We start from the raw sequence: 26,763 nt of genomic DNA, 5'->3' as shown, positions 1-26,763 counted from the left end.
GGCCAACAGGGGGCAGTCTGTGTGAGTCCTAATGCCCCATTACACTATATTGTAAGTGAGCACCGTCTTTCGAATTAAACCTGACTCTGTGGTCCTCCATGGCACCTCTCCTAAAGAGAAGGGGTGCAACCCTGGTGTCCTGACCAAATTCTCTCCATCGGCCCTTACCATCCACTGAATTGGCTCTATCGCTGTCTCTCCACTCCCCCATAGCTGGTGTGTGGTGAGCGCACTGGTGCCGTTGTCCTGTGGCTGCTTTTGCATTATCCAAGTGAAGCGCTTTGGGTGTATGTCCAAACATGATAAAAGCACTATATAAATATACGTTACATTACAGTCCACAAAATACTGAACTTCTGTTTCACATAGATTTTATTTATTGACAGGATTTAGATGTTTGGCACCAGCATTGCTCATAGAACAAAAATCACAATGTAATTACAACCAAACTTTATTGAAATGGGCTACTGATGGGCAAGATTTCCATCCAATACATTTGTTCAGCACCAGATCAAAAAAAACTATGCAACTTTCCAATGTAATTTTACTACATACACTTTAAACTGAATATATTTGTATGTATAATTGTTTGAGTTCATTATATACATTTATAATGTCAAAAAAAAGTACAAAAATGATTTAGCGCATAAACTATAATATTTAGAAAAATATAACAACGACAAATGCACATTGTCTAAATATCAATGAAAACTACAGTGGCCGAGAGAGCTTAACCTGCTCCATTTTAAGAAAACACATGCAATTACAAAAAACACCAGCAAATAAAGAAAATATCTTCATCTGTTTAACAGCACACGAGCTGCAAATCTTCACATCTTCACTATTCACAAATATATACACATAAATAGAAAACACGCTGCATTTTCTCAAAACGCAAACAATTTACGAAAACCCGCTGCATTTTTTTGTCACAACACTTTCAAATAGCATGAAACACAACAGAAATGTTTCAAGAGGACCCAAACACGTGACGGACGTCGCTGTGCCGTGCTTATTGCTTTGTGAAGTTGTAGGTGTGAGTTTTTTGTTTATTTTAATATGCCAATTCCCTTGTCTTTAGTATTTATTGGCCCAAATAACTTAAATAGCTGGGTCCGTCATGCTTTAAGGACTACTTGAAACATTTACGTTGTGTTGTGCGAAAATTTTGCGCGTTTTCGTAAAATATTTGCGTTGTGAGAAAATTCAGCAAGTTTTCATTAGTTATTAGAGTTTTGAGAAAATACAGCGTGTTTTTTTAAAATGTGTTTGCGTTTTAACGATTTGCAGCACGTTTGCTGTCAAACGGATGAAGATCTTTTCTCAATTTGATGGTGTTTTTTTGCAATTGCACGTGTTTTCTTAAATTGCAGCATGTTAAGCTCTCTCGGCCATCGTAAAAAACTAAACGATTTGAACAAGGACTTGACATCTGTGCACACATCAAAAATGCAAAAAACATCTTATTCTTGTGAGATTCGCTTATTTCAAGTGGTGAATCCTTTTATCTGCCGACATCGTGAAAGTACAGATTGGCACATAAACAGAGAAGGACAACGAGACCTGTGGAATAATAAATCAGACCACAGAACTTTGGATCCAGGTCACCTTGACGATACCAGAATATCTGCAACAAACGGAGAAGCCATATTTTCAGATCAGATCAGCAATAGTTTTTACTATACAAATAGAGATGGTAGATAGAAGGTAATGTGGAGAACTAACCAGCATTAATACAGAGGAGCAGATCATTATGATGCAGACCACAAAGAAGATGTTTAATGCTATTGGAGGAGGTGTAGGAAAGACGAATGAACTGATGACAGTTACCTGTAAAGGAAATAGATATACATTTAAATAATCTATTCTGATTTCAGGTACAACTACTTAGATCAATTTAGATTTATAGTAATAGTATAGTCGTATTTTAAATACACTGTAAACCCAACAGTCAACTTTATCAAATGAAATGAGTGTAGTTAACTAAAAATTTACTGAAAGTTAATTCTACTCATTTGAAAAGAGTTTTGAACTCAGTGTTGAAGGTAATGAGTTAATTAAACACCTCATTACTTCAACTTAAATGAAGTAAGTTCACAGTACTCATATAAACTAGTTTTTTTTAACACAAATAGTTTGTAGCAATTGCTTTTCTCAAATGGTTTGAGTTGCCTTAACTTATTGGGTTTTACAGTACTCAGTTGGTTTGAGTTCTCTTCAATTATCGGGTTTTACTGTGCTCAAACTGCTTCGCTTACTCAAATGGATTAAGATCACAGTACTCATTAGAATTAGTTTTTAAACTTAAATGGCTTGTTGCAATCGGTTTTCTCAAATGGTTTGAGTTACCTAAACTTTTTGGGTTTTACAATGTATATGTTTTGATACTGTTACTGTAAATAAAACTAACTTTTTTACTAATAAAAACATTGAAAAAGCCTTCTATTTGTCCTATAGGGTTCGGTTATAATACGTACATATAAGTAAAAAAAGGGCATAAACAGTCAAAATAGCACATATGTCAATATCATAATTATCATTACAAGCTGTGCAATAAGTATTTATTCATTTCTTTTTGTAATTTTAAATTGGTTTATATTTTAAATATAACTATATTTCTATATATTTATAAAAATTACAAAGCTTATTTATTATGTTAGGGTTTTATAGTGTTTTTTATTATCTTGTTGGATGACGGTGTAACAATTTCATATTGTTTTACATCTACTGTAATGTTTTGAATGACAAAATAAAATATAGCTATATAGTTAAAACTACAGCTGTAAATGAGTCAAAGATGAGATGTCCCTTTTAAGTTGTTCGCTTAATTAAATAAGCAAAAATAACTATTTACAGAAAAAGCATATGGAAGTGTTTACTATATTTCATATAACTGGTAAAAAGTGTCAAAATATGGGTGAAATAATGATCACTTTCATTTGTCATTTTATGTCAAAATGAAACTTACTCTGCACTATTAAAATGATTAAAATAAACAGTGATCATACTATATATTAATAGGCTACTGTATTTTATTAAAAATATTATTGCTGACAAATGGATATAATTATTAGAAAGTAGTAGCAAAGTACTGTAAACCAATTTAAAATTAATAAATTATATTACATAATAAATTAGTATTTTGAGGTTCATTGTGATCACTTAAATATTTTTTATGTCATCAAATGATTGCCTGATGCTTTTTGAGGTACAGAAAATCCACTAAACTGAATGACATTTTATTTAATATCCTCAGTAAATTATGGCAAAACAAACTAAAAAAAAATTATAAAGCTGTGTTTTATTTGATGCTTGAAAACTCATTTTTGTCGTTGATCCTGAATAACAGACGTCTTGGCAACATCCCCATTTAATGTCAAGCCAAAATAAGAATGTGGTCAATAGTAGGTACTCACAAGGACTAACAAAGATGTAAGTCCACCAATAGCCAGGTTAGCAATTGTGTGCTGAAAGAAAAAAAAACATTTAAGACAATTTTATTTAATTACAATCGTTTACTTTAAAAAAATAAAAAAAAAAGGTATGCTTTATAATTGTTAGCCCTCCTGTGTTTCTTTTTCAGATATTTCCTAAATGATGTTTAACAGAGCAAGGGATTTTTCAGAATATTTCATAAATATTTCTTCTTCTGAAGAAATTCTTGTTTGTTTTATTTCAGCTAGAATAAAAGCAGTTTTTATTTTTTTAACCATTTTAATTCAATATTATTATTCCTCTTAAGCAATTTTTGATTGTATACAGAACAAACCATCATTATGCAATGACTTGCCTAACTTACCTATAGTGAACCTTATAAGCTTTGAAAAAATGCACTTTAAACTGAACAGCATCTTGAAAAACATCTAGTATAATATTATGTGCTGTCATCATGACAAAGATAAAATAAACAGTTATTAGAAATGAATTATTAAAACTATTATTTCCAGAAACGTGTTGAAAAAAAGCTTTCCAATAACAGAAGATGGGGGAAATAGCTGACTTCAGCTGTATGTGGAAATGTAAACCGTTTAGTCAAGATTTAAAGCACTAGAAAACGTATAAACAGAATTATATCTTAAAATATAATGATAAACGTTGTAATAAAAACCAAAAAGGACATTTCAAATCTGCTCTTACCCGTGTGAAAGTCTCTCCGAGCAGCGTGTTGTGTGTAGCACTGAAGCGCGTCCTGAAATCATCCATGCTTCTGGATTAAGGTAAAGTTGGTTTTATATTTCTCATATTCGGACTTTCTCCTTAAATAATATACTTTTTTAAATGGTGAAATCATATTAGCAGCCAATGACAATCAAAGTAGCTACAGCACTGTTCACAGTTAGTTATTAAATAGTGCTAATGTTGTTTTCCAAGTCATACTTACATGAGATTTCAGACCCAATACTCAAAGTACAAATAATATAGGGAGCGTGTCACACGTTTGTCACTGAACGAATGTGCGAATATAAAACCAACTTTACCTCAATGGTCTGAGAGGGGTTTTGGTCATGAGGAGCGGATCATCAACGCCTCCTGCACTCATGATCATCTCTGAAAGGACTTTCTCATTCCTCCACATGCGTAAAACAACACTGACTCCTGCCTCTGGCCGAAGAACCGCTTTCACAAGCACAAAGGGGGTATTTTTACATATTTTATCTTATAATCTAGTGGAACGCATAAAAACTGTCACAGTCGGGAGGTTATTTTGGTTAGTTATTATTACAAAGAGCTAACTAGGTAATATTATTTCATAAACAATTAAATTAACCGTTTATCCCGAACTCAAATGATTCAAATGCAAGTACAAGTATCCTAAAAATAAACAATTTCGATCGCCCCCTGGTGGCTGGCCGTAGTAGAGGTCATTAAATAAAGTGCTCTCCATAATGGTACATCAATCAATCTTAAAGATGGTTTCCGTAGTTTTAGATTATTTTATCATTATCATGAAGTTCAAGTATTTATTTATTTTCCATTTGTTTTGAGTTATATACCTGATTAGCCTATATTAATACAGGATTTAGCTGAATTTAGAGGGCCATGTTCCAGCTGATGATCACTAGTGCGCAGACTCGGGCTCCAAATGACGTCATCGACGCAATATGACAGCAGACAAACCAGGACATTTTGGCTTCACTTTTCTCCAGTGGAATAAAGTGTGCAGCGTTGTTGTTGTTCTTCATTTACAAAGTCAGCTACAAATAGTTTCCCCATGTTTTCAATTTTATTATTCAAGTACAAGTAATTGTTAAGACAGTGAGAAGTGACTGTATTTGAAAAACATTGTTATGAGGCATTACTGGATTACTGGATCATAATAATTTAAAATCCATTCATGAAGTTCAATTTCACTTCGTTGATCTGATAGAAGTCATTGTAAAATGTCATTTATTTATATATGTTTTAGACAATGTAACTGTTTTAAACGATTACAGAATTAGCATAAAATGTCACCAACTACAGCTCAATAAGGATTCAGTTTTTGAATCTTCAAGCATTATTGAAAAATCAAGTAATTTAACTCAATTTGTATCATATTGTACCTTTAGTTTCACCTTATACTAAAAATGTTATATAATAATTGTCATTATTGCATAAACAGATAAAGCAAGATATTATGTCATTTGATCATGTCACTGTTTTAAAATTCAAAATGTCAAATGGCTTAAGTACAGAAGACCTAAGAGCCCATGCATTATTATTACTTATTTTATACTTGCAACTTTTATTATATGTTGCAGTTATGACAAAACCTGGGGCTTTTACCATGAAGTCAGGTTAGCTAGCCACCGAGGAGGTATATGCAGTTGGACTTTTAATTTCCGTCAGCCAGTCCCAGGGTTTCCGGTGAATTGCCATCCCATACAAAATCGTTGCGTTTAAGATCTGATTTCCTTAAACAACAGTGATATTCACTGCTTGATACGATTTAAAGTGGGTATCAGACCAAACAGGAAGCACTGCATTAAATTATATTTTTCGGCACCATGTCTTTAAAATATGGAAATTAAATTTACCCCAGTATTTTCAATGGAGTTTAAACGGTCTTTCGTCTGTTTTTACGTTTTAACAACCAAATGAATGCTTAAGTCTATTTAACTGATTATATTTGAATTACATCACAACATCGATGCTGTTAAAGGAACCTTGTGAAACTAAAAAGTCACATAAAGCTTTCAATGGAAATTCAAAACAGTAGCTGTGCATATAGTCCAACCTGGTTTTAAGGTACCATGAAGTTAGCTCAGATCAGCTGCTCCATAACACCATGTCAACAAAGAGTGATTAAAGTCGAGCTGCCTTCATTTTACCTAAAACCCAAGACTGGTGCAAACTAAACTGAAACTTAACTGGCTGGCCGACTAATACAGCTTCAAGGTACAGGCCACTGTTGAGATTGCAATAAAACAAACAAAAGAAAAAGTAATGATTCAAGGCCTTTAAGGTCTTCCATACTTAAGCCCACTCCCAATAGGATTTTAAAATATCATATCCATTAAACTATACAGAACAAAAACGGAGAAATATGTTATACAAAAACTTAACTTGTATTCACCATATCTTCCAGCTACAAAAAACATTGCAGTTTAGGTTTACCAGTAATGTTAACAATATAAACAATATATTAAACATTTACTTCAGATTAGTGAACAATATAAAGTATATATTAACTATACATCGAAAACCTGAACAAGTATTTGTTTAAACAAGCTATTTTCTTTTGAGGAAAACAATGCATTCAAGTGAACATCCTGTAGACATTAAACATCATTTCAAGTATTTTTGTGTGTGTGTGTGTGTGTGTGTATATATATATATATATATATATATATATATATATATATATATATATATATATATATATATATAAATGTGATTTATATATATATATATATATATATATATATATATATATATATATATAAATGTGATTTACTACTGTATTACCTAAAGGTCTGCAGGGCATTTTAAACGTGTAATTGCTTTAGGTGCTTATCATGCATCTAATACATATAAATATACAACAGTTCTGTCTGGTTCTTGAATCTGATTGGCTGATTGCTGTGTGATATTCTGCAAACAACAGCATTAGCACAGCCTCTTCACCCTTCACCCTTGTGTATTACTCCGCCCATATACAAACAGAGGACACTCTACAGTTCGACAAATATTGCAGCTCTTGGACAACATAATGTACCTCTAAGGCCATTTTAGATGAGAATGTAGTTGTTTAGATTGTAACTGTGTAGTTTATTTATAAGGATAGTTTCTATTTTTAAATATTTATAATTTCGGAGCATCGGATTTAGCCTGTCTGAGCAGATCAAAGAAAGTGATGGTTGACGTTCCGCCACAGGATGGCGCAGACAAGGACTGCATAAGTGCTTAGAGGATGAAAAACAGCATTTTCTCAGCGTAAATTTCAAACTACATCCAAAAAAATCATTATAAAACAAGTAAATAACATTCTGAGGCAAGCTCTCTGTTTTGTATTTTGTAGTGCTGTATTTATACCACAGAAACTGGTAGTGTTTGCTTTGCTCTGGCTTTTTTCGAGGTTAATTACTGTGAAATTCAGATTGCAACAGAGAAATACTTTGAAATCTCTGTAGACTGATGGCTTTTCATGCTGTTCAGCCTTATAATCTTAAAACGTGAGCAAAAATTACCTATTTTATTATTACTTTAGACATTACGCTAGAGAATCACTCAAATAGTTTCTGCTGTTCTGATATCATGTGTATGAACGGCAGAAGAAAGTAGTTCCTAATACAAAAGGGTTTTTGACACTCTCCGTGTTTGATTTTCTTTTATATATACACAAGATTATACCTTTGAACTGTTGTATAAATTAAATATCAGACTCGTAGCAGTGCGATGTGGTTGTATATCGCCACTAGTGGGGCACTAAGGCACTCGGCCTGCAGCCTCAAGCCATGCTTACCCATAGTGCCGATATACAGCCAAATCGCACTGCTACTCGTGTGATATTGCATATACATACACACACACACACACACGCACACGCACACGCACACGCACACGCACACGCACACGCACACACACACACACAACAACAAAACATTGGAGCACCCAAGGAGCTGTAGTGCAATAAACCAAACTGGTCCAACATATCAACAGATTGTAACTGGTATTTCACATCCTCAACAGATCGTATGCAGTGTTTCACAGTCTTCCATCCATCCAGCACCATGATCTCAGAGAAAAAAAACTCTTCTCACTCTTCTTCTGGACCGGCTGTGAATATTTTTTGGCAGAAAAAAAAGATTTGATGTAGTCAACAGCTTGAAGCCAAATACACGAGAATGTCTATATAAAACCAGGCACTTTAGGCAACATCTGATGATTAATGAAACAGGAGATGACCAGTCACATTTTGGCTTTCAATGGCACTATGTTAAGAGATTGCACAAAGTTGTCCAGGGTGGACAGGTATTCCTGAGGATGTGTGCGCAGATGACCTGCATGAACAGACTCTTTCCACTTCTTGCTCTCGACAGTCAGGCCTCGGCTTCTCCAGAGCTCCACCACCTTCTCCAAGCTCTTGTAATCACACAGTGCATCGTTCTCAGAGTAGAAGAAAAGTGACGGTGCATTTACAGGAGTGTTCCAGAAGACATCGATCGCAGAGTTGAAGTAATCGACCGTCTGATGTTTAAAGGCACGGAAGTACAGAAGGCTAACAGCCCTCACAAGACTTTCCATCCGGGGCATCATGGTTTTACCAAGACCTGGACAACAAACGAAACACCCAAAATAATTCAAATGAAAGTCTATCAGGTCAACATGCAATAACCTTCAGAGCTAATAACAGTCACTGCAGTCACAGTCTTTTGTGCAAGTGAACACAATGGCCAATTATAGGTGTTTAAGAGCTTGCTCAACAGTGCTCAAATGTTAGCAGGAAGTTTTTAAAATGTCAGTATTGATTAGTTACCAAAACTGATACTTTTGGCAACCCTAGTATGGAGATAAGTAACATTACTCAATAAATTCCTAACTTTGCAATGACTAAAATGAATAATCAGAACTTTATTATTTAAAGTTATTCAAATTCAATCAAAAGTGATGGTTGTTGATATACTGAATAGGTTCTCTATTTCAAATATATTTTCTCCATTGTATACATGATCCTGAAATAAATGCATAATTTTTGCATGAATACTCCATATTGTTTGTTATTAAGTTTAAAGTCAAACACATCAAACAAATTAAAAGAAAAAAAAAACATGACAAATAGATTTTTTACACCAAAATTGCATTATTTATGGATATTATTAGGGGTGCAACGGTCCAATCTACTCACGGTACGGTATGTATCATGGTTTTAGGGTCATGGTTTCAGTACGGTACGGTATGTGCTATGTTTAGAAAAAAAATTCAAAAAAGAATATACATATTTATTAACAAACAAACAAACAAACAAACACCTGACAATGCAACAGGCTTTATACATATGACTATAGATTGTCATGTTCTCTCAATAATTAAGTAAAAGTAGGGCATTTTTTTGATCGGGTGTGGAACACCCAAGTAACAGACCTGTGCAGAGATCTACAGGCTGTATGGGACACTTCTGGGTCTGAACACAAACCCCAATCTGCCTGTTAGTGGCCGCTGATCTACGCTATCATTGCAACAACAAAAAATTGGCATTCGTTGTTATTTTTTGTGTCTGTCAGAATTTACATTGAGTGCCTGTTGAAACACTCACAGCAATCTGCTGTGTTTTGGCCTCACCAGCACTTTTGGCATTATCTTCTTCATTTGCCGTGCTGAACTCTCAGAAACTCAACACACACACCAACACATGAGGAAGCGTGATGTCAACAAATGATTTACATACTAAGAAGTGATTGGACAGGTCCTCGCACGTGCAATGCATGTGAAAGGTAATCAGAAGCACAAAGACAGAACTTTTTTGCTTTGTTGCAGTTGTTTTTAATCACCAAACCAATATTAATAATGCATATTCTGACCCGCAGATCACAGGTTGCACCAAACCGTGGGAGGACAACGGGCCGATACTTTTTTTTTTTTTTTTAAGAGAACAGTTGCATCCCTAGTGATTATATTACATGCAAGACAATCTGTCAAAATGTAGCCGACATTTTTTACAGCTTTAATGTTTGATTGTTTAAAATTAAGAGTTCCAGCACATGAAACATATATATAGATGCAAGAATTAGATAATACTAAAGCATTCTGAGTGCATACAGAAAGGAAACTGTAAATAAACACTGTACATACCAATGGCCATATGTTCCAGTGACCCCATGACCAAGCTGTCGTAGATGTGACCCCTGATCCTGTTTGTCAGGCCCTGATAACGCTGGGTGTCTTTGGCCACATGAACAAGAACCTGAGTAAATGTATATCCCCCTATAGAAAAAGCATGGACCAGTAGGGGGCGTTGTGAGAAGCGCTCGCTCTCTAATAAGTCCAGCAAATGGCCACCAAACTCCAAACCCCAGCGGGGCCATAAAAACAGGCTCACCTCGCTTTCCACTACGAGCACATCAAAGCCTGTGCGAAAGTAAATCTCACAGTACTTGGCAATGGCCTGTGGTCTGGAGCCCAGCCAAGGCAGCATAATCAATATCGGTTTTGGGTGACCAGGTGAAAAGTTACCCGTTGGAGTCCCAGACAGGAGGGTGATGTGTTTACTGATCTTGTTCGCAGTGACCCCAGCCATAGCGATCGCTCTGGAAAGCATGACAGCAGGTGAGCTATAGAAAAAGCACAGTGGGAAAATAGAGGTTAATTTTAATATACGTCAAAGGCACAGCTGGTCTAGACTTACTCCGGTGTTTCTCGGTGGCCAAGAAATATGCTCAACGCTGCTTGAACTCTGGCAATCTGATACTTGCAGAAATATCTAACCTTCTGGAATAATGACATGCTGTACTGCTTTTGCATTTGGGTAAATTAATCAGATCAGAATTAAAAAGCGTGTTTCTCAGCTCCGCTCCTGTGAAACTGCACATTTTAGATGTCTTTATATCTGACCGACTCAGTTCAGGCCATGGTGAAGCAACTGTCTCCACAGTCTTAACAAACACATATTTTAGTGTTGCACCATTAAATTTGATCAAGCTATAATGCAATATTTAATTTTTACAAAAGCCTAATGTCTCTGAACAGAAGAGATAGTTGGAATAAAGCAGTGGTCTGACTCAATTGCATCAGTGGTGCGTTATGAAATAAGTCTGAAGCATACAGAAGTATTTCAGTCCTGACATTAACATATTTAAGTCGGCATGAAATCAAAATATACTCTTCTTATTTTTAAATGTTTCATTTAGTAGAGTTCTTAAAACAGATGCATCTGTGCACTTCTGTAAAAATTTATTTAATCTTAATCTTTTTTAGGGGCTTTTCATTTTTATTAGGATAGAACAGAGAAATTCAGACAGGAAAGCACTGGTAGCAAACAGAAGAGAAGGATCGGCAAAGGACCTCGAGCTCTGAATTGAACTCGAGTCTCTGCGAGCGCACTTAAACACTGGACTATTATCAGGGGCGTCGATTAAGCATGGACGGAGTCCCCACCAATTCCCATCGACTATTGAAATGTCCCAACCAATAATTTAATTCACTTGTCAATATTAACCTGGATATGCAGAAAGGGTTAAATCACGTTTTCTTCTCGAGTCCCACCGCCCCCCAAACACATTTGAACATTGTGTTTGGTTGTGCCTTTCCCTGCTATCATGTGAGAGGCTGTAGCTGCATTCAGATACATGCAGCCGCGCCAAAACTGCGCAGGTGAATTTGTGTGAAGATGTGTGAGGTGTGTGACATACGCAAGCGAGGATGGCGGCAGCAAAAAAAAGGTGGACATAAGGAGCTTTTTTTAACAAAAAGTGTAAGTCGCATAAAATTTGCTACTGAATGAGTCATGAACTGAAGTTAATGCTCGTTTTCCCCCTGCTTTAACACAGTCCCTCGTTATGGCAGACTGATATAGTCTGTGATTAATATGCCCTGAAAACTAATTGCAGAATCAACAGCTAAATGTAAAAGTATAAACATGATCCCTGCCAGTTCTCCTAATCTCTCAGTAGCATGTCCAATTTCGATTGAAACTATTTGTCAGAAAAACAACAGCCTCCATCTTTTATTAATATTGATATATGAGACATGTTTCATTTGCACTATGGCTAAAATAAATGGAAGTCTTTGTTAAACTCTCTCTTTATCAGTTAATAAGCATTATTTTAACATTACACTATCAGGCCCATGTGCATTTAAATTGTAAATCTTTTTTTTTTTTAATCTGTTAAAACTTGTTTTAAATTAAAAACTAAAGCTTATAGGCAAATCACAAACTGACCAGCACATTCAACTCTCCTCAGTAAAAATTTGCCCATTTGAATACAAAGAAAAATTCAAAAATAATAATAATAATCCAACTTTTGGTCTTTCGAACCACTCAAACCCCCCTTGACTATTTAATTTAACTTAAATTTAATTGTATCAAGAGAGGATTAATTAATAATATATTTTAATAGCAGTAAATAATTAATAGCAGCATATATAATTCACCCGCCCCTACCAATGTCAAGTGCAAACCTACGCACTTGATTGGCACCAACTACCGTCAATATGGCACCGGATCGAATCAGCATATGAATTTCGGCGCCTGATTTCGGTGCCACTAGTGCTGCGGTAAGGAGAGCATCAAAGGCACACATACAGTTGAAGTCAGAATTATTAGCCCACTTTGAATTTTTTTTTCTTTTTTAACTATTTCCCAAATTATGTTTAACAGAGGAAGGAAATTTTCACAGTATGTCCGATAATATTTTTTCTTCTGATGAAAATCTTAGTTGATTTATTTAGGCTAGGATGAAAGCAGTTTTTAATTTTTTAAAAAGCAATTTAAAGTCAAAATTATTAGCCCCTTTAGGCTATATATTTTTTCAATAGTCAACAGAACAAACCATTATTATACAATAACTTGCCTAATTACCCTAACCTGCCTATAGTTAACCTAATTAACCTAGTTAAGCCTTTAAATGTCACTTTAAGCTGTATAGAAGTGTCTTGAAAAATATCTAGTCAAATATTATGTACTGTCATCATGCCAAAGATATAATAAATCAGTTATTAGAAATGAGTTATTAAAACTATTATGTTTAGAAACAGAGTGGCTAATAATTCAGGGGGGCTAATAATTCTGACTTCAACTATAGGTACACGTTGTCACACCATTTCATAACATTTAATTATAAACAACTTTCAGAAATACGGACACTATCTATGATGTTAGAATGTATAGAAGGCAACGCGCACAGTACATTACATCCGGTGAGCTACTTCCTTCAGATTTATCAACACACATGATCGCATTCATCAACTTTGCTTAAACTAAGCATTCTAAAGTATGGCTATATATTACATGCAAGGATTCTGACACAGCAACGTGCAGCGGATGCTTTACAAAAGTAACTTAAAGGCAGAGGAATGTACTGTCTTTGACAGCTTGCAACATCATCTGGCACTTTGAGTGACTACGTTTACTTGAACATCAGTAACCTGAATAAGGCAATAATATGATTAAGGCATTAACATGAGTTGGTTATTTTTAAGTTTCTTTTATGATCCCGTTTGACATGTTATAGCACATAGATGGATTACTATCGTTGTGTCATCACGCTATCCAACGTTTCCTCCTGAGTTTTATGTATTTTGGGTGTTTCATACAGCACGCCGCATTTTGTGATGTGTGTCTGTGGTCCTGTAACAGCCGTGTGAGTATAGGCTATCCTGTCGCTACTTTTATTCAACTTTTTCGATAGTAGTTTGGTAATACATGCTTCAGTGAGTCAAATTTATTAATGTATTTAAATTACTTCTAATTTATTAATAAATTATATACGCTTAAAGTTTTTTGAGGGATATTTAGTGACTATTTTAGAGGTTCCTGTAGGTCAACCCATACAAATTAGTGTCTAATCTTTCTTTTTTAGGCTACATGCAGATATAAACACCTGTTTTACAAGAAACATGTTTTGTGAATGACTATCGGTGCTCTAGAACTGCCAGTTTCAGACTGTTGAATGATATTTTTCCTACCAGTGATTGGCACGATTGAATGCATAACAGTGGTATAAACCGTTGTGGGGGAAGGGCGCAAATGTATATTTATATTATACATTTGTAATTATTAATATAATTCATGCTGCAGACAGCACCTAAAATCAGATAAATCGCTTGCCTTGCATCTATTTTCAACATGTTTGTCATATAATTTAAGATATTATGACTGCAACTGACTGAAAACTCAAAGTGGCCCTTCAACAGCTGTCTTACTGTCTCTTGTCTCACTATCTTAGTGTCATCAGTGTCAGAGACTTTGTAATTTTCTTCTCATTAAAAAGGAATTGTGTCACAGTCAAAGGACAGAAAAAATATACTAGGTTGGGCATCTCCAGCGGCAGGATTGAGAAGTACAGACAAATGCCATCTGAGATATACAGATAAATGCATGTTATCTAATCTATGTTCTCTATTATGTTATCGAAGGTCAAAGAACATACACTTCTACATTTGTAAACAAACACGCTTAATTATGCAGTGGTGTGTTTGTTCAATGTTGCAACCACTGTCAATCTGATACTGCACTATCAGCGAAAGTGAGAGCAAAACGTACATTTACAAATTTCTCACATTCTCTCACAAGGCTGATTTACAATTCTTGCATTATTGATAGTTTCCATTCCAGCTCTAGATGTGTGTCGCTTCATTATTATACACTTTATAATTTGTAGAGCTGATTATCTTTCCTTTACAGCACATTAAAAACTGTTTAATTATGGTGACCCGACAAAGCCAGTCAACTGAAATCCTGTTTAGGATTTTGCTTTGTTTGAGACCAAATTTTAACCATCTCCTCTGAGAGCTTTCACATTTATTGCTTCCAAAGTATAGCAACCAGCCAAGGGCAAGCATCATTATAAAACTTGCTAATAAATGTGGTAAAACATCCCAGAAACATACACTAGATATCGCAGACGAACCCTGAGCATGCATCAATACCGCCACCACATTTGTACAGTGCTCCCAGGACAAATGTCATTCAACCGCACTAGTCAAGACAAAAGCCAATCTGAAGATGCTGGACTTCTGCGCTGCATACAGGTGTAGTGTAGAGCGAACTAAGCATAAAGGCAGAACATTGCATAGGTAAGATTTAGTTTTTTTTTTAACTATAATTCTATACTATAATTCTATAATTCTTACTAGTTGAAAAAGTGAAACTGAATTGTTGATATCAAGGATTAACATTGTTACTAGCGGAAATGTAATTCCTGATGTCGATTCGCATTCTGGATATTAACAATTAAGTTGTTGATATCAAGAATTTGGATTCTTGATATCAACAATTTAATTCTTGACATGAACAATTCATATCTGGTTAAGCAATAAAAGTAAAAACGGCTTGCCAGAATAACCGTTTTGTCTTTTATTGATAACAGGATAGAAATTCTTGAAATCAAGAATTAAATTGTTTATATCAAGTATCCGAATTCCTGATATCAACAATTGTATTTCTGCGAATGGTGACATCATTGCTGATATCAAGAATTAACGTTGTTACTAGTTGAAATGTAATATTGATATCAACAATTACCTTTTTTGATATCAAGAACTGAATTGTTGATATCTAGAATGTTGATATCAAGAATTAAATTGTTGATAAAGAATACATATCCTGAGAATGAATAAAGGTCAAAACCGCTTGCCATAGTGTATGGCTGTTTCCTAATACTGGGTTGTGGCTAGAAGTGCATCCGTTGTGTGAAACATATGCTGGAAAAGTTGCATTTCATTCCGCTGTGGTGACCCCTGATGAATAAAGGGACTAAGACGAAGAAAATGAATAAATGAACGAATCCCTACTGTATATTATACTTAAAAATGCAATTAGAAACAGCAACTAGCCTGAAGTTTCATAAGATTTGACTAATTCATTATATCTTGCTTGTCTCTCCCTATATGTTAAGATTACGTGGCCACAAGCAAAACATAATTGCTCAGTCTTGGTATACTATAACTGGTAACTAAAGAGCAAAATACCATTCTTTACAATCAAATTTGACATGCAAAAGAAACATTGACAAAAACTGGTGTTCATAGGACTTCCATAGGATTATTCAGCTGCACTGTTAACTTAATGGGTCCATTAAAGGCCAACTAGGTAAAGGGTACTGTAAATGTTCGTTCTGTAAGATCCCTATAAAGAACTGCATGAAAAGCAGAATTTCCTCTAGCAATAATGGATAACTAGTTTGGTCACAGTAAACTTATATCATACTCTCTTATTCACCAAAGACCGTCCCATATGGTCTGTTTTTCAGTTCTATGGTTGGTAAAAATCTGAATACAGATAACCAGATTTTTAGAAAAATACTGAATGTGTAATCTGAATTCAGACATTCGTTAATTTTTTAACAGTGACAACTTGTGACACAGTGTCCCTATATAGTTTAACACGCTACTCTGAATATTCGGTCTAAAATATTATGCCAGTATAACTTCAAAACAACATTAGCACAATTTGATTGGCTGAGAATAGTGTTGTACTTTGATAGTCATTAGCTGCTAATATGATTTCTCTATTTAGAGTTTGCCAATAACACTTTTCCGAAATGATATTATTAAGAGGAAATCCCAATGTACAATAAAACCAACCTTACCTCAATATGTAATTCAAGGTCAACAACAGCCATGCTACTCGTGTTTTGATCCAAAACAAAGCCCAGGTCTAAAAATAAACCCTGATCCCCTGGTCTGATCATCCAGTGTTGTCGGGTGATTATGATTTCATGTAATGCTGCAGAATAACATTATGTAACGCCCATTCATTTATTTAATTTAACCATGCTATCATACTTAGCCGCAACAGCGCTTTTTCAACTGTCTAATGACAAGTTAACAAATATGTTTGGAAGCTAAATCCTGTACTTTGTTCTACGTTATATTTATATATTCAGTCATGATTAGTAGCTTCGAGCAGTTTAGAAGATTGTTATTGACGAAACTGTTAGCTGTCAAGTTAGCAACACCAAACTCAAGGGAAAAACACAGCAATTCGCTTCTCTGCTTGTTAGCCCAGATCTAAAAGTTCATTCGTTTAACAAAATTATCCCCCAAAATACGCCAGAAACACAGATATCGATTTGTTCTTACCTGCTGCTACTGTACAAACTCGCAGTCGCAAACTGGGGTTGATGCTGACGCGCACGAGCATCGGTGAATTGGCGACGCGCTGCGTGTGACACCTGCATGCACGCTAGCAAATAATCACAATAATAAAATACATTTTCGATTATTTCATCTTGATAAAGACTGCAGTTGACTAACTAAATAAATAAAATCTAATAAATATTAAGATAACGCATTAAGATTTGTTTATCATGTAATAATCTACGAAATAGGCACGTGGATAATAAGCAATACTTTGTGTAAACAGCTGGTGGCGTAAGAGAACTATGTTTTTTCATGAAGTATTTTCAGAAAAATCATGACACTTCAGGGAAGTTCGAATCATTTCCCTGAACCGACTCCTTTGTACGGTTCATTTTTGTCATTTCATTTTTTCCAGTTATGTTTGTCATCAAGCAAGTTTGCACTATTCCTCCAGTGTTGAATTTGTTTTTTATTGTCTCTCCCTTTATCATTTTACAATTCCACAATAATTTGTTCATTATACTTTTAAGTCTTAATTTTGTTATTTATATATCAAATTTCTTGGTATTTACATGAAAATGTACTTCAAAGCCCTTTTAAACAGTGCAACCAAATGAAACACCTGAATAGACCATTTCAATGTGGTGAATTTTTTTATTTAACCTTCAAATAACAAACAGGCATTTTCAACTTCCATTGTTAAACATATATAACATTACATCCAAGCAGCATAAAATAAACTAAATAAATAAATAGTACAAAATGATAATAATAATAATAATAATAATAATAATAACAATAATAATAATAATAATAATAATAAGAAGAAGAAGAAGAAGAAGAAGAAGAAGAAGAAGAAGAAGAAGAAGAAGAAGAATAACATAATAAAACCTTAAATCATACTAATACATATGAAAAAAAATTCTGGGGGGTCAATCTATATAAGCTGACAAAAGTTTAGAGAGCTTTGAGGCACTTTTTGTTTTAACTGTTTAATAATATGTTAAAGTTTTTGTTTAAACTGTTTATAAAATGTTCAAATCCATTTGAAACAGGGCAAAACCATTTCAATGTGGTCATGTCACTGGCTGATGAACATTTCCAGCTTGTTATCAAACTATTTCATAACTGTAACAAAAGGCAATTCAATCATTTAATTCATTGAATCATTGAAATAAGTCATTGAAATCATTGAATTAAAACAGCTCTCATAACATTATTTATCAATATGTGGCTCTTTTTGGATTCTCGGAAGCTATGGAAATTTAAAATGCAAAACAGGAAATACACTGGGACCATTGTTTTTGTTTACATCCCTCAAAATAAAGAGTAGGTATTATTAACCCCTTTAAAGAACTTCAATTTCTGATTTAAGCAAGTCATAACATTTTTGGTAATGCACTGATTTCAAATACATTTTATTGAATTATGAATAAATTTTTATTAATTATATTATGATTTTTTTGTATTTATTACTTCACACTATAATTATTAAAAATTTGATGCATCATGTCTACGATTGTTTAGGTTTTTTTTTTTTTTTTTTTTACATTTTTGACACTACACATTACATTTTGTCTAAATGCTTCTATTTGGATCAACAAAGGAAAACAATGCCTTCAGATATACCTTTACAGAGGGCTTACAACCTGTCAGCCAAGTCTTATCTTTCAAACAAACAGTGCAACCAAATCAAAAAGTTGAAGAGCTAGTATAACCAGTGTGTGAATTATACATTGACAGTCAGGGAGGGGAGGGTCTTCGTAATATATGCTTCAGTGTGTCAAATTTATTAATGTATTTAAATTACTTCTAATTTCTTAATACATTGTATACAATTTCAGTGTTTTGAGGGATATTTAGTGACTATTTTAAAGGTTACTGTAGGTCAACTTAAACAAATTACGTGTCTAATTTTTCTTTTTTTAGGCTACATGCAGATATAAACACCTGTTTTACAAGAAACATGTTTTGTGGATACTTAAGATGACCATCGGTGCTCTAGAACTGCCAGTTTCAGACTGTTGAATGATATTTTCTACCACTGATTGGCATGATTGAATGCATCACAGTGGCCTTTGTAATTATTAATATTTAATAAAGATAATATTGAAGAAAGCTTTTTCTTACTATCAAATGTTCTTCTTCTTCTCAAAAAGAATTTGTGCCAGACATCCAAAATACACTATGTTGGGAACCTCCAGCAGCAGGATTAAGAAATACAGATAATGTGTGTTATCTAAGGTCAAAGAACATGCACTTCTACATTTGTAAACAAACACAGATGGATATTGATGATGCTTTTCTGGAATATTTAAGGTCAGCGTCAACCAGGCCACTCGTGTTTGGATACATAACAAAGCCCAGGTTTGTATAATTACATATTCAGTCATGATTAGCAGCTTCGAGCGTTTACTTGTTAACAAAACTATCTGTCAAGTTAGCAACGCCAAACTAAAGGGGAAAAAACAACAACAATTCGCTTCTCTACTTGTTAGCCCAGATGTAAAATGCCCATTCGTAAACAAACACACTGCGCGTGACACCTAGTGACAGGCACTAGCATGCAAGCAAGCAAATAATAATAACGGTAATAAAATTATTTTCGTCTATTTAGTCTTGACAAAGGACTCCAGATGACTAACTTATTAAATAAAATATAATACATATTAAGATAGCGCATTAAGATTTATTTATTAATTAATACAAAATATTGTTACATCAGGGTACATAATGTGCAATATTATGTATCACCAGCTGGTGGCGTAAGAGAATTGTGTTTTTTTCATCAAGCACGTTCAGAAAAATCATGAAACTTCAGTGAAGTTCGAATCATTTCTTTGAACCGATTCCTTTGGACGGTTCATTTTTGTCATTTCGTTCTTTTCTTTTTTTTTTTTTTTTTCATCCAGCAAGTCTGCACTATTCCGAATGATTATTAAACTGACAAGTCATACGATAAGTTTTTTTGTACACAGATTATAGCAAACATTTGTCCCAATTATGAGAGATCTACATCATAAAAAAGTCATGCATGAATCAAATATAGAAATACATTTATAAAAATAATAAGCATAAACACAATAGGAGGGTTGGAGTTTTAAATTTTCTTATCATTACTAATTATGACCAAATTAGTGGCTAAACATTGCTCATAGATATATACACTAGATATCGCATACAGGGCCACATTTGTACAGTGCTCCCAAGATAAATGTCATTCAACCGCACTAGCAAAGACTAATGCCAATCTGAATATGCTAGACTTTTGTGCTGCGTACGGGTGTAATAACGAGCAAACGAAGAAAGCAAAGGCTTAACATTTCATAGGTAAGAACATTGCGTAGGTCTGTGTGTGCTATTTGCTTTTTATCTCATGATTCAGTTTAGTGCTGCATTTAATTAAAATAGTCAATTAAAATAAAATGCTAAATAAATGGTTTTGAAATTTAAAATGTTAATTAAACATGGAATTTGAAAAACTTTGGTGCTGAATGAACATTTCCTATAATGTTTTGGCAACCTTATCGTTTTTGTAACCAAGTGAAAACTGAAAAGTTAAACAAGATTTGTCAAATAATGAAAGAATGTATGATGGGTGCCAGATTACCACCAATAACATTTATTTGGTCATTTAGCAGATAAATTTGCCTAAAGCAACTTACAAATAAGGAGGAATTTTATTTTATTTTATTTTATTTTTATTTTATTTTATTTTAGAGAGAGAGAGTGTGTTTCTACAGGTGGTTTGTCAGGCCCACTCACCTGTGTGAAGCACACTTCATAGATGTACAAAGATCATTGTTTTTTGCTTTTTTAGAGATATGGGGTGATTGTAAGAAAGTGTCTGATGCAAATGTGCAAAACTGGTGCAAGTGTTGGTTAAAGTGTTAGAGATATGAAAGAGTGTGCTTTCTACAGGTGGTTTGTCAAGCCCACTCACCTGTATGAGGCACACTCAGCATAATATAATGTTCTGGGGTTGTCGTGAGGGGGTCTTGGTTTTGTTCACAGTGTTTAGGTGATCTTGGAAGAGATGGGTTTTTAGTTGCGGTTTGAATGATACCAAGCAGGTAGCAAAGAGTTCTGGCCCAGATTTGGCAAGAAGCTGGCACAGCAGGCATTCATCCGGCACTGGCATACAACATGCTAGCGAAACATGGCCCAGGTTTTGCAAAGGTGGCACCATCTTTAAGGCAGCACACAAGATTTGGGCCAGATATCAAATGTAGTATTTGGCCCAGATGTTAAAAATGTATACATGGGCCATGTAAGTTTGGTCTATCTTGACCCACTTTTAAAATACATTAAAATTATTTTTGAGTAAAGAAAAAATTTTACCAATCAGGTTGCTTCAAGAAAAAGCGTTACCATAAAGCAAAATGCTTCATGAGTTTATCAAATTCATTGCAGTCATGACACTCCCATATCTGGCTCAGTTTTGGGTTATTAACTTGGCTGAAACTTGGCCCAGATATGGTCCATGTTTGGTCCTTGTATGGTCCACTCATGGTCCATGAAGAATTGGTCCACTCATGTACCGTAATTCACTGCAGCATGTGGGCCAAGCAAAAGCTGATTGTGTGGGCCAGAACTGGGCCAAAGAAATTTTGTTATATGAGTAGTGAATCAGCAGTCTGCTTGTGAATGGGAAGATCATTCCACCAACGAAGAACATTGAATGAAAAGGTTTTGGAAAGTGACTTATTGCCTCTCTGCGATGATAGCACAAGACAGCGCTCACTCTCCAACCAAAGGAGTCCTTTGTCAAGACTAAATAGACAAAAATTTGTTTTATTACCGTTATTATTATTTGCTTGCTTGCATGCTAACGCCTTTCACTAGGTGTCACGCGCAGTGTGTTTGTTAAATGAATGGCCATTTTACATCTGGGCTAACAATTAGAGAAGCGAATTGTTGTTGTTTTTTTCCCCTTTAGTTTGGCGTTGCTAACTTGACAGCTAGTTTTGTCAACAAGTAAACGCTCAAAGCTGCTAATCATGACTGAATATGTAATTATACAAACCTGGGCTTTGTTATATATCCAAACACGAGTGGCCTGGTTGATGCTGACCTTAAATAAATAATGTAGACTGATCAATGAAACTAGCATCATTGGAATTAACTTTTTAAAAGCCTCAAATGGTAACCAATACAGAGAGATAAAGAGAAGGAAAAGGGAAGGAAAAGGGGAATCTGATATTTTGAAGATAGTTAAATCTCTATGTAGTTCTTAACTTCTACAATCACCACGCCCGCATGGTGTCAGTAAACACTAATGTGTGTGTCTGTGTGTGTACTGCAAATGACATTTGTGTGTGACTCGTTGTTTCAGAAAGGCTTGAATAAACTCCACCACAAATACATCAAATAACATTATATTTTTGATTAATGAGCTGTATTTCAGCTTCATCCGTGTCTGTCTGTATCACTGACTGCTGTTTATCTAATGCAGCTACAATGTACTCGAAAACCAAAAAGGACATATTCTGGAGGCTATAATAAATAATCTGAAGGATATTTTGAGCTGAAACTTTACAGACACATTCTGGAGACACCAAAGGCTTATCTTACATCTTGCAAAGGGGTAAATTAGATGCCCTTTACGTTTTTTATATGCTACTGTGCTACTGAAAACAGTAAATGTAACACATGAAATATGCTTTAAAATGCTCTATTCATCTTATTTTTTAAAACTTCAATTAAGACTAATCAGCGTCCTTGAATTATAAGCTGTACTGTAGGTTGTTTTCTAATTCTGCTTTCCACTGTACATGGATTTGAACAGTTTCTGCAGACCGTGAATGTGAATGTGAATGCTGTAGTCGCTGCTGTCTTGTTTGCTGGGTTCAACCCAACAATCCCTCTTCTCAGCAGCACTGATGCAGATGATTGTTAGGGCAGTAAAAGCAACCCCTACGCCTGGGGGGATCTGGCTGTGGAACACACTGATGTCATATGTTTGATCAGCTCATCTGGGTCATTGTTCTAAACCAAACCCCCCTTTAGTTCCAGCTCAATTGGTGCCTTCCTGTATACACACTAAATGCAACGTGCAATGCTTTGACAGTACTTGTGCATCTGTGAAAACAATTGAAAAACTAACAAGTCACCTTTTCCATAATGAACTATGATATAAAATGTTTTAGGTATTGCAGAATCATTATGTGATACTCTAATACATCCATTTAAAATCCCTAACTAGTCCTCTCACAACTAGCTTTTTATGGGCCTGGCCCAGTTTGCGTTCTCTCGGGGTCTGTTTTAATAAGGATTGATCTACATCCTGTTCATTCTGTCTGACCACACACACTGGTGCGTCCCAGCGGACCATCCATCCTGGATTCACCGAAGGGGAATAGCTTTAAATATGGATTGAGTGTTTACATGCTCTGAATATGGAGGTGGAGAGTTTGCCCATGCTATGGCCACTCATCCATTTAACCATATATACATTTACATACAAGATCAGCCGATGAAATGTCTATCTGAGATAAAATATAAATTTTTTTGTATGATTCAGGTTGGTAAGATGCATTTATGTTTATGAGGTTCTTATCCATGCAAAGGCTGTATTTTTGTTTGTTTTTTTATCAAATATTGTTAAAATATTAAACTGTCATCATGTTCATTTAATTTTCATCTGCTTTTCTGGGGCGTGGTGGCGGAGGCAGCAGTCTCAGGAGAAAACCTAAGACTTCCTTCTCCCCAGACACTACCTCCAGCTCCTCTGGGGGGATCCCGAGGCATTCCCTGGCCAGTTGAGAGACCCTCCAGCATGTCCTGGGTCTTCCCCGAGGCCTCCTCCTGGTGGGACATGTCTGGAACACCTCCCTAGGTAGGCGTCCAGGAGGCATCCAAAACAGATGTCCGAGCCACCTCAGCTGACTTCTCTCGATGTGGAGGAGCAGTGGCTCTACTCCGAGCTTCTCCCAGGTGACAGAGCTCCACACTCTATCTATAAGGGTGCGGCCTGCCCGCTTGTATCCAAGATCTTGTCCTTTCGGTCATGACCCAAAGCTCATGACCATAGGTGAGAGTAGGAAAGTAGATTGACCGGTAAATCGAGAGCTTTGCCTTTCAGCTCAGCTCCTTCTTTACCACAATGGACCGGTACATCAACCGCATTACTGCTGCCGCTTGACCAATCCGCCTGTCAATCTCACGTTCCATTCTTCCCTCACGCATGAACATAACCCCAAGATACTTGAACTCCTCCACCTGGGGTAAGGACTTTCCTCCAACCTGGTGAAGGATTCGGATTTCTACCTTCCAATCTGTCTCAGCATGGATCGACGTTTATCTTTTTCTCATCATTCTGTTTCTCATTATTTGTATTAAAGATGATTATTGAATAATGAATAAAGTTAAAACATTGCTTAATATAGGAATGTTCAGTGCATTTGCCTGTCTCTTTGTATCTATTTTCAGGAGCCACCAAACTAGGTCAGAGGTAACGAAGACCTCGAGTGGAACTGAAGGGCTGAGGACTGGAAACAACTGTTTCTATTGTTATTTCTATGAGTTAATACTAAATAAAATGTCTAAAGTGTTTTTGCTATTCTTATGGTTAATTCTTTTAAAGTGATTCTACTTTTTATTCGAGATAGACTTTGTGTAGTAAGGATATAACTGCCTGAACGTAGTTTATACCGGTTTTTAAACAGTTTTGATAAAGACGGCTGGAAGTACACTCAGCCTTGAGTAAGAAACCAATTTTACTTTAAGTGTGTGTGTTCTATTTGAATGTGGATCCGTTTCACAGGTCTGGAGTCAGCTCTAAACAGTCTAGTGGATGTTTAAAGTTTAACTGTTTAACAGAATTGTACACACGCACCCATGTGGAAATTGTCCTAGTCTATCTGTATTTTAACCAATCAGGTTAGAACACCTATATGTATGACACAGTTAATGACGTTATGTGGGAGTATAATTGTTATTTGATTTGTGATTGTAAGCAGAGCCTAGGAACTCATTGCAAGTGTTGAAGCTGGCATCTGCTGGTGAAACTGCAAACTATCTTCTGACTCCGGCTCTTCTTCACCTGACTGACTGGTCATTATTTGTGTTAAACTATAAATAATCCCTACACTGGAGATGGCAAACCACCTTTTTTCAGTGAGCACCATGACCTCGGACTTGGAGGTGCTGATTCTTATCCTAGCCGGGTCACTCTCTGTAGCAAACCGCCCCAATGAATTCTGAATCAGTTATTAAAAAATATTTCATTAATTGATCAATTCTAAAACGTACTGCCCCATGAGATTATTTAGAAATCTTCATAAAGGGCTGATTTTTGTGCAAAATATAAAATTCTTATCACTAGCAAATTTGAAAGTAGTTTCATCCTTAATTTTCGTAAAGCTCTACTGTTTGTAATACATTTATTTGAGAGAATTGCATTTATTTTAAATAGAAAGCTTTCGTAAATATCTTGTCGTAGAAAGTATATTAATATAAATTAAAGAAAAATGTCTACTTCAATAATGTGATATATTATTTATTACTTTTCATTTAGTCCTGGTTGGTTCATAGTGTTTACTGCTGCCTTGGTGTAACCTGAAGTAACCAGTGATCAATTATTATCCATGTTGTTTTGCGGGTGAAGCCAGTTAACTAATCTAGCCTTGCTATAGTTTTACTGACACATTTTTGTTGTCAGAATGCTTTATCTCAATGAACCATATTGAAAAATAGAGCGGTAGTAGCCACTCTTGCCATCTTTTAACCCTCTGATTTATTGCTACACATTGATTTCTAACTCTCTCAGAGAATTACGTTCAATATTGTACATTGATTTGCTGAACTGAAACAGGAGGATAGGCTCACCATTTGAAGCAGTGAGAGTACTATATTCAGGAGCATCACTGCAGTACAGATGCACTGATCCACTGGCCAGCAGGTTTTTGCTCCAAATGTGTGATTACTGATTTAATTTTGTTTTAACGTGAGAATAAAATATATGTTCCAGACTTGAATGCAAATTGTGCCGCAATAATTATATAGTGCAAAGTGTGTAAATGGAGCATTACAGGGATAGTTCACAGAAAGTAAAAAATTTTGTCATCATCCACTTACCTTTGGCTTGTTTCAAACCTGTTTGACTTTCTTTCTGCTGTTGAATACACTGATACACATTATCAGACATACTGTGAAAATTTCTTTGCTCTGTTAAACATCATTGGGAAATATTTAGAAGAGAAACAATAGGGGATTTAATCATTCTGTTTTGTATATATATATATATACAACCAAAATGGTCAAAACCTTTTCATTATATGGGTAATGCGATCATTTAAAATCTTTTCTGGACATCATTTTTGTACTTACCTAAAACACATACCCATTATGTAGATGACAAATAATCAAGGCACTATTGTGCTTCTTTAAATGACAATACAAAATCGGAAATCGGTTTTAGAACCGGTCAATTTGTGTGTAAAAAAGTCGCCAATCGGCCACGAAAAATCAAGATCATTGCATCACAGGGCTCAGTGATGTAAGAGAGCAGTTAAACATCTAACATGGCTAATCCAGCTCTCT

General features: G+C 35.1%; 2 protein-coding genes across 2 annotated transcripts; both read right to left on the bottom strand.

Annotated features, from left to right (window-relative positions):
• Nucleotides 1-1,474: 1,474 nt before the first annotated feature.
• tmem243a (transmembrane protein 243, mitochondrial a) lies at nucleotides 1,475-7,949 on the bottom strand. The gene is made up of 6 exons (XM_056478027.1): nucleotides 7,946-7,949; nucleotides 4,479-4,656; nucleotides 4,138-4,207; nucleotides 3,417-3,467; nucleotides 1,726-1,830; nucleotides 1,475-1,627 (listed from the first exon to the last, which is right to left on the bottom strand). The coding sequence occupies exons 1-6, from the start codon at nucleotides 7,947-7,949 to the stop codon at nucleotides 1,505-1,507; spliced, it is 531 nt and encodes a 176-aa protein (XP_056334002.1). The 3' UTR covers nucleotides 1,475-1,504.
• Nucleotides 6,935-17,284, bottom strand: si:dkey-5i3.5 (uncharacterized protein LOC565091 homolog). The gene is made up of 3 exons (XM_056479043.1): nucleotides 17,221-17,284; nucleotides 10,273-10,751; nucleotides 6,935-8,753 (listed from the first exon to the last, which is right to left on the bottom strand). The coding sequence occupies exons 2-3, from the start codon at nucleotides 10,736-10,738 to the stop codon at nucleotides 8,392-8,394; spliced, it is 828 nt and encodes a 275-aa protein (XP_056335018.1). The 5' UTR covers nucleotides 10,739-10,751; nucleotides 17,221-17,284; the 3' UTR covers nucleotides 6,935-8,391.
• Nucleotides 17,285-26,763: the final 9,479 nt, after the last annotated feature.

Source organism: Danio aesculapii, chromosome 18, assembly GCF_903798145.1.
Source record: "Danio aesculapii chromosome 18, fDanAes4.1, whole genome shotgun sequence".
Lineage (NCBI taxonomy): Eukaryota > Metazoa > Chordata > Actinopteri > Cypriniformes > Danionidae > Danio > Danio aesculapii.
Note: the sequence above shows the minus strand (reverse complement) of the source record. Positions and strands in the feature narration are given on the sequence as shown.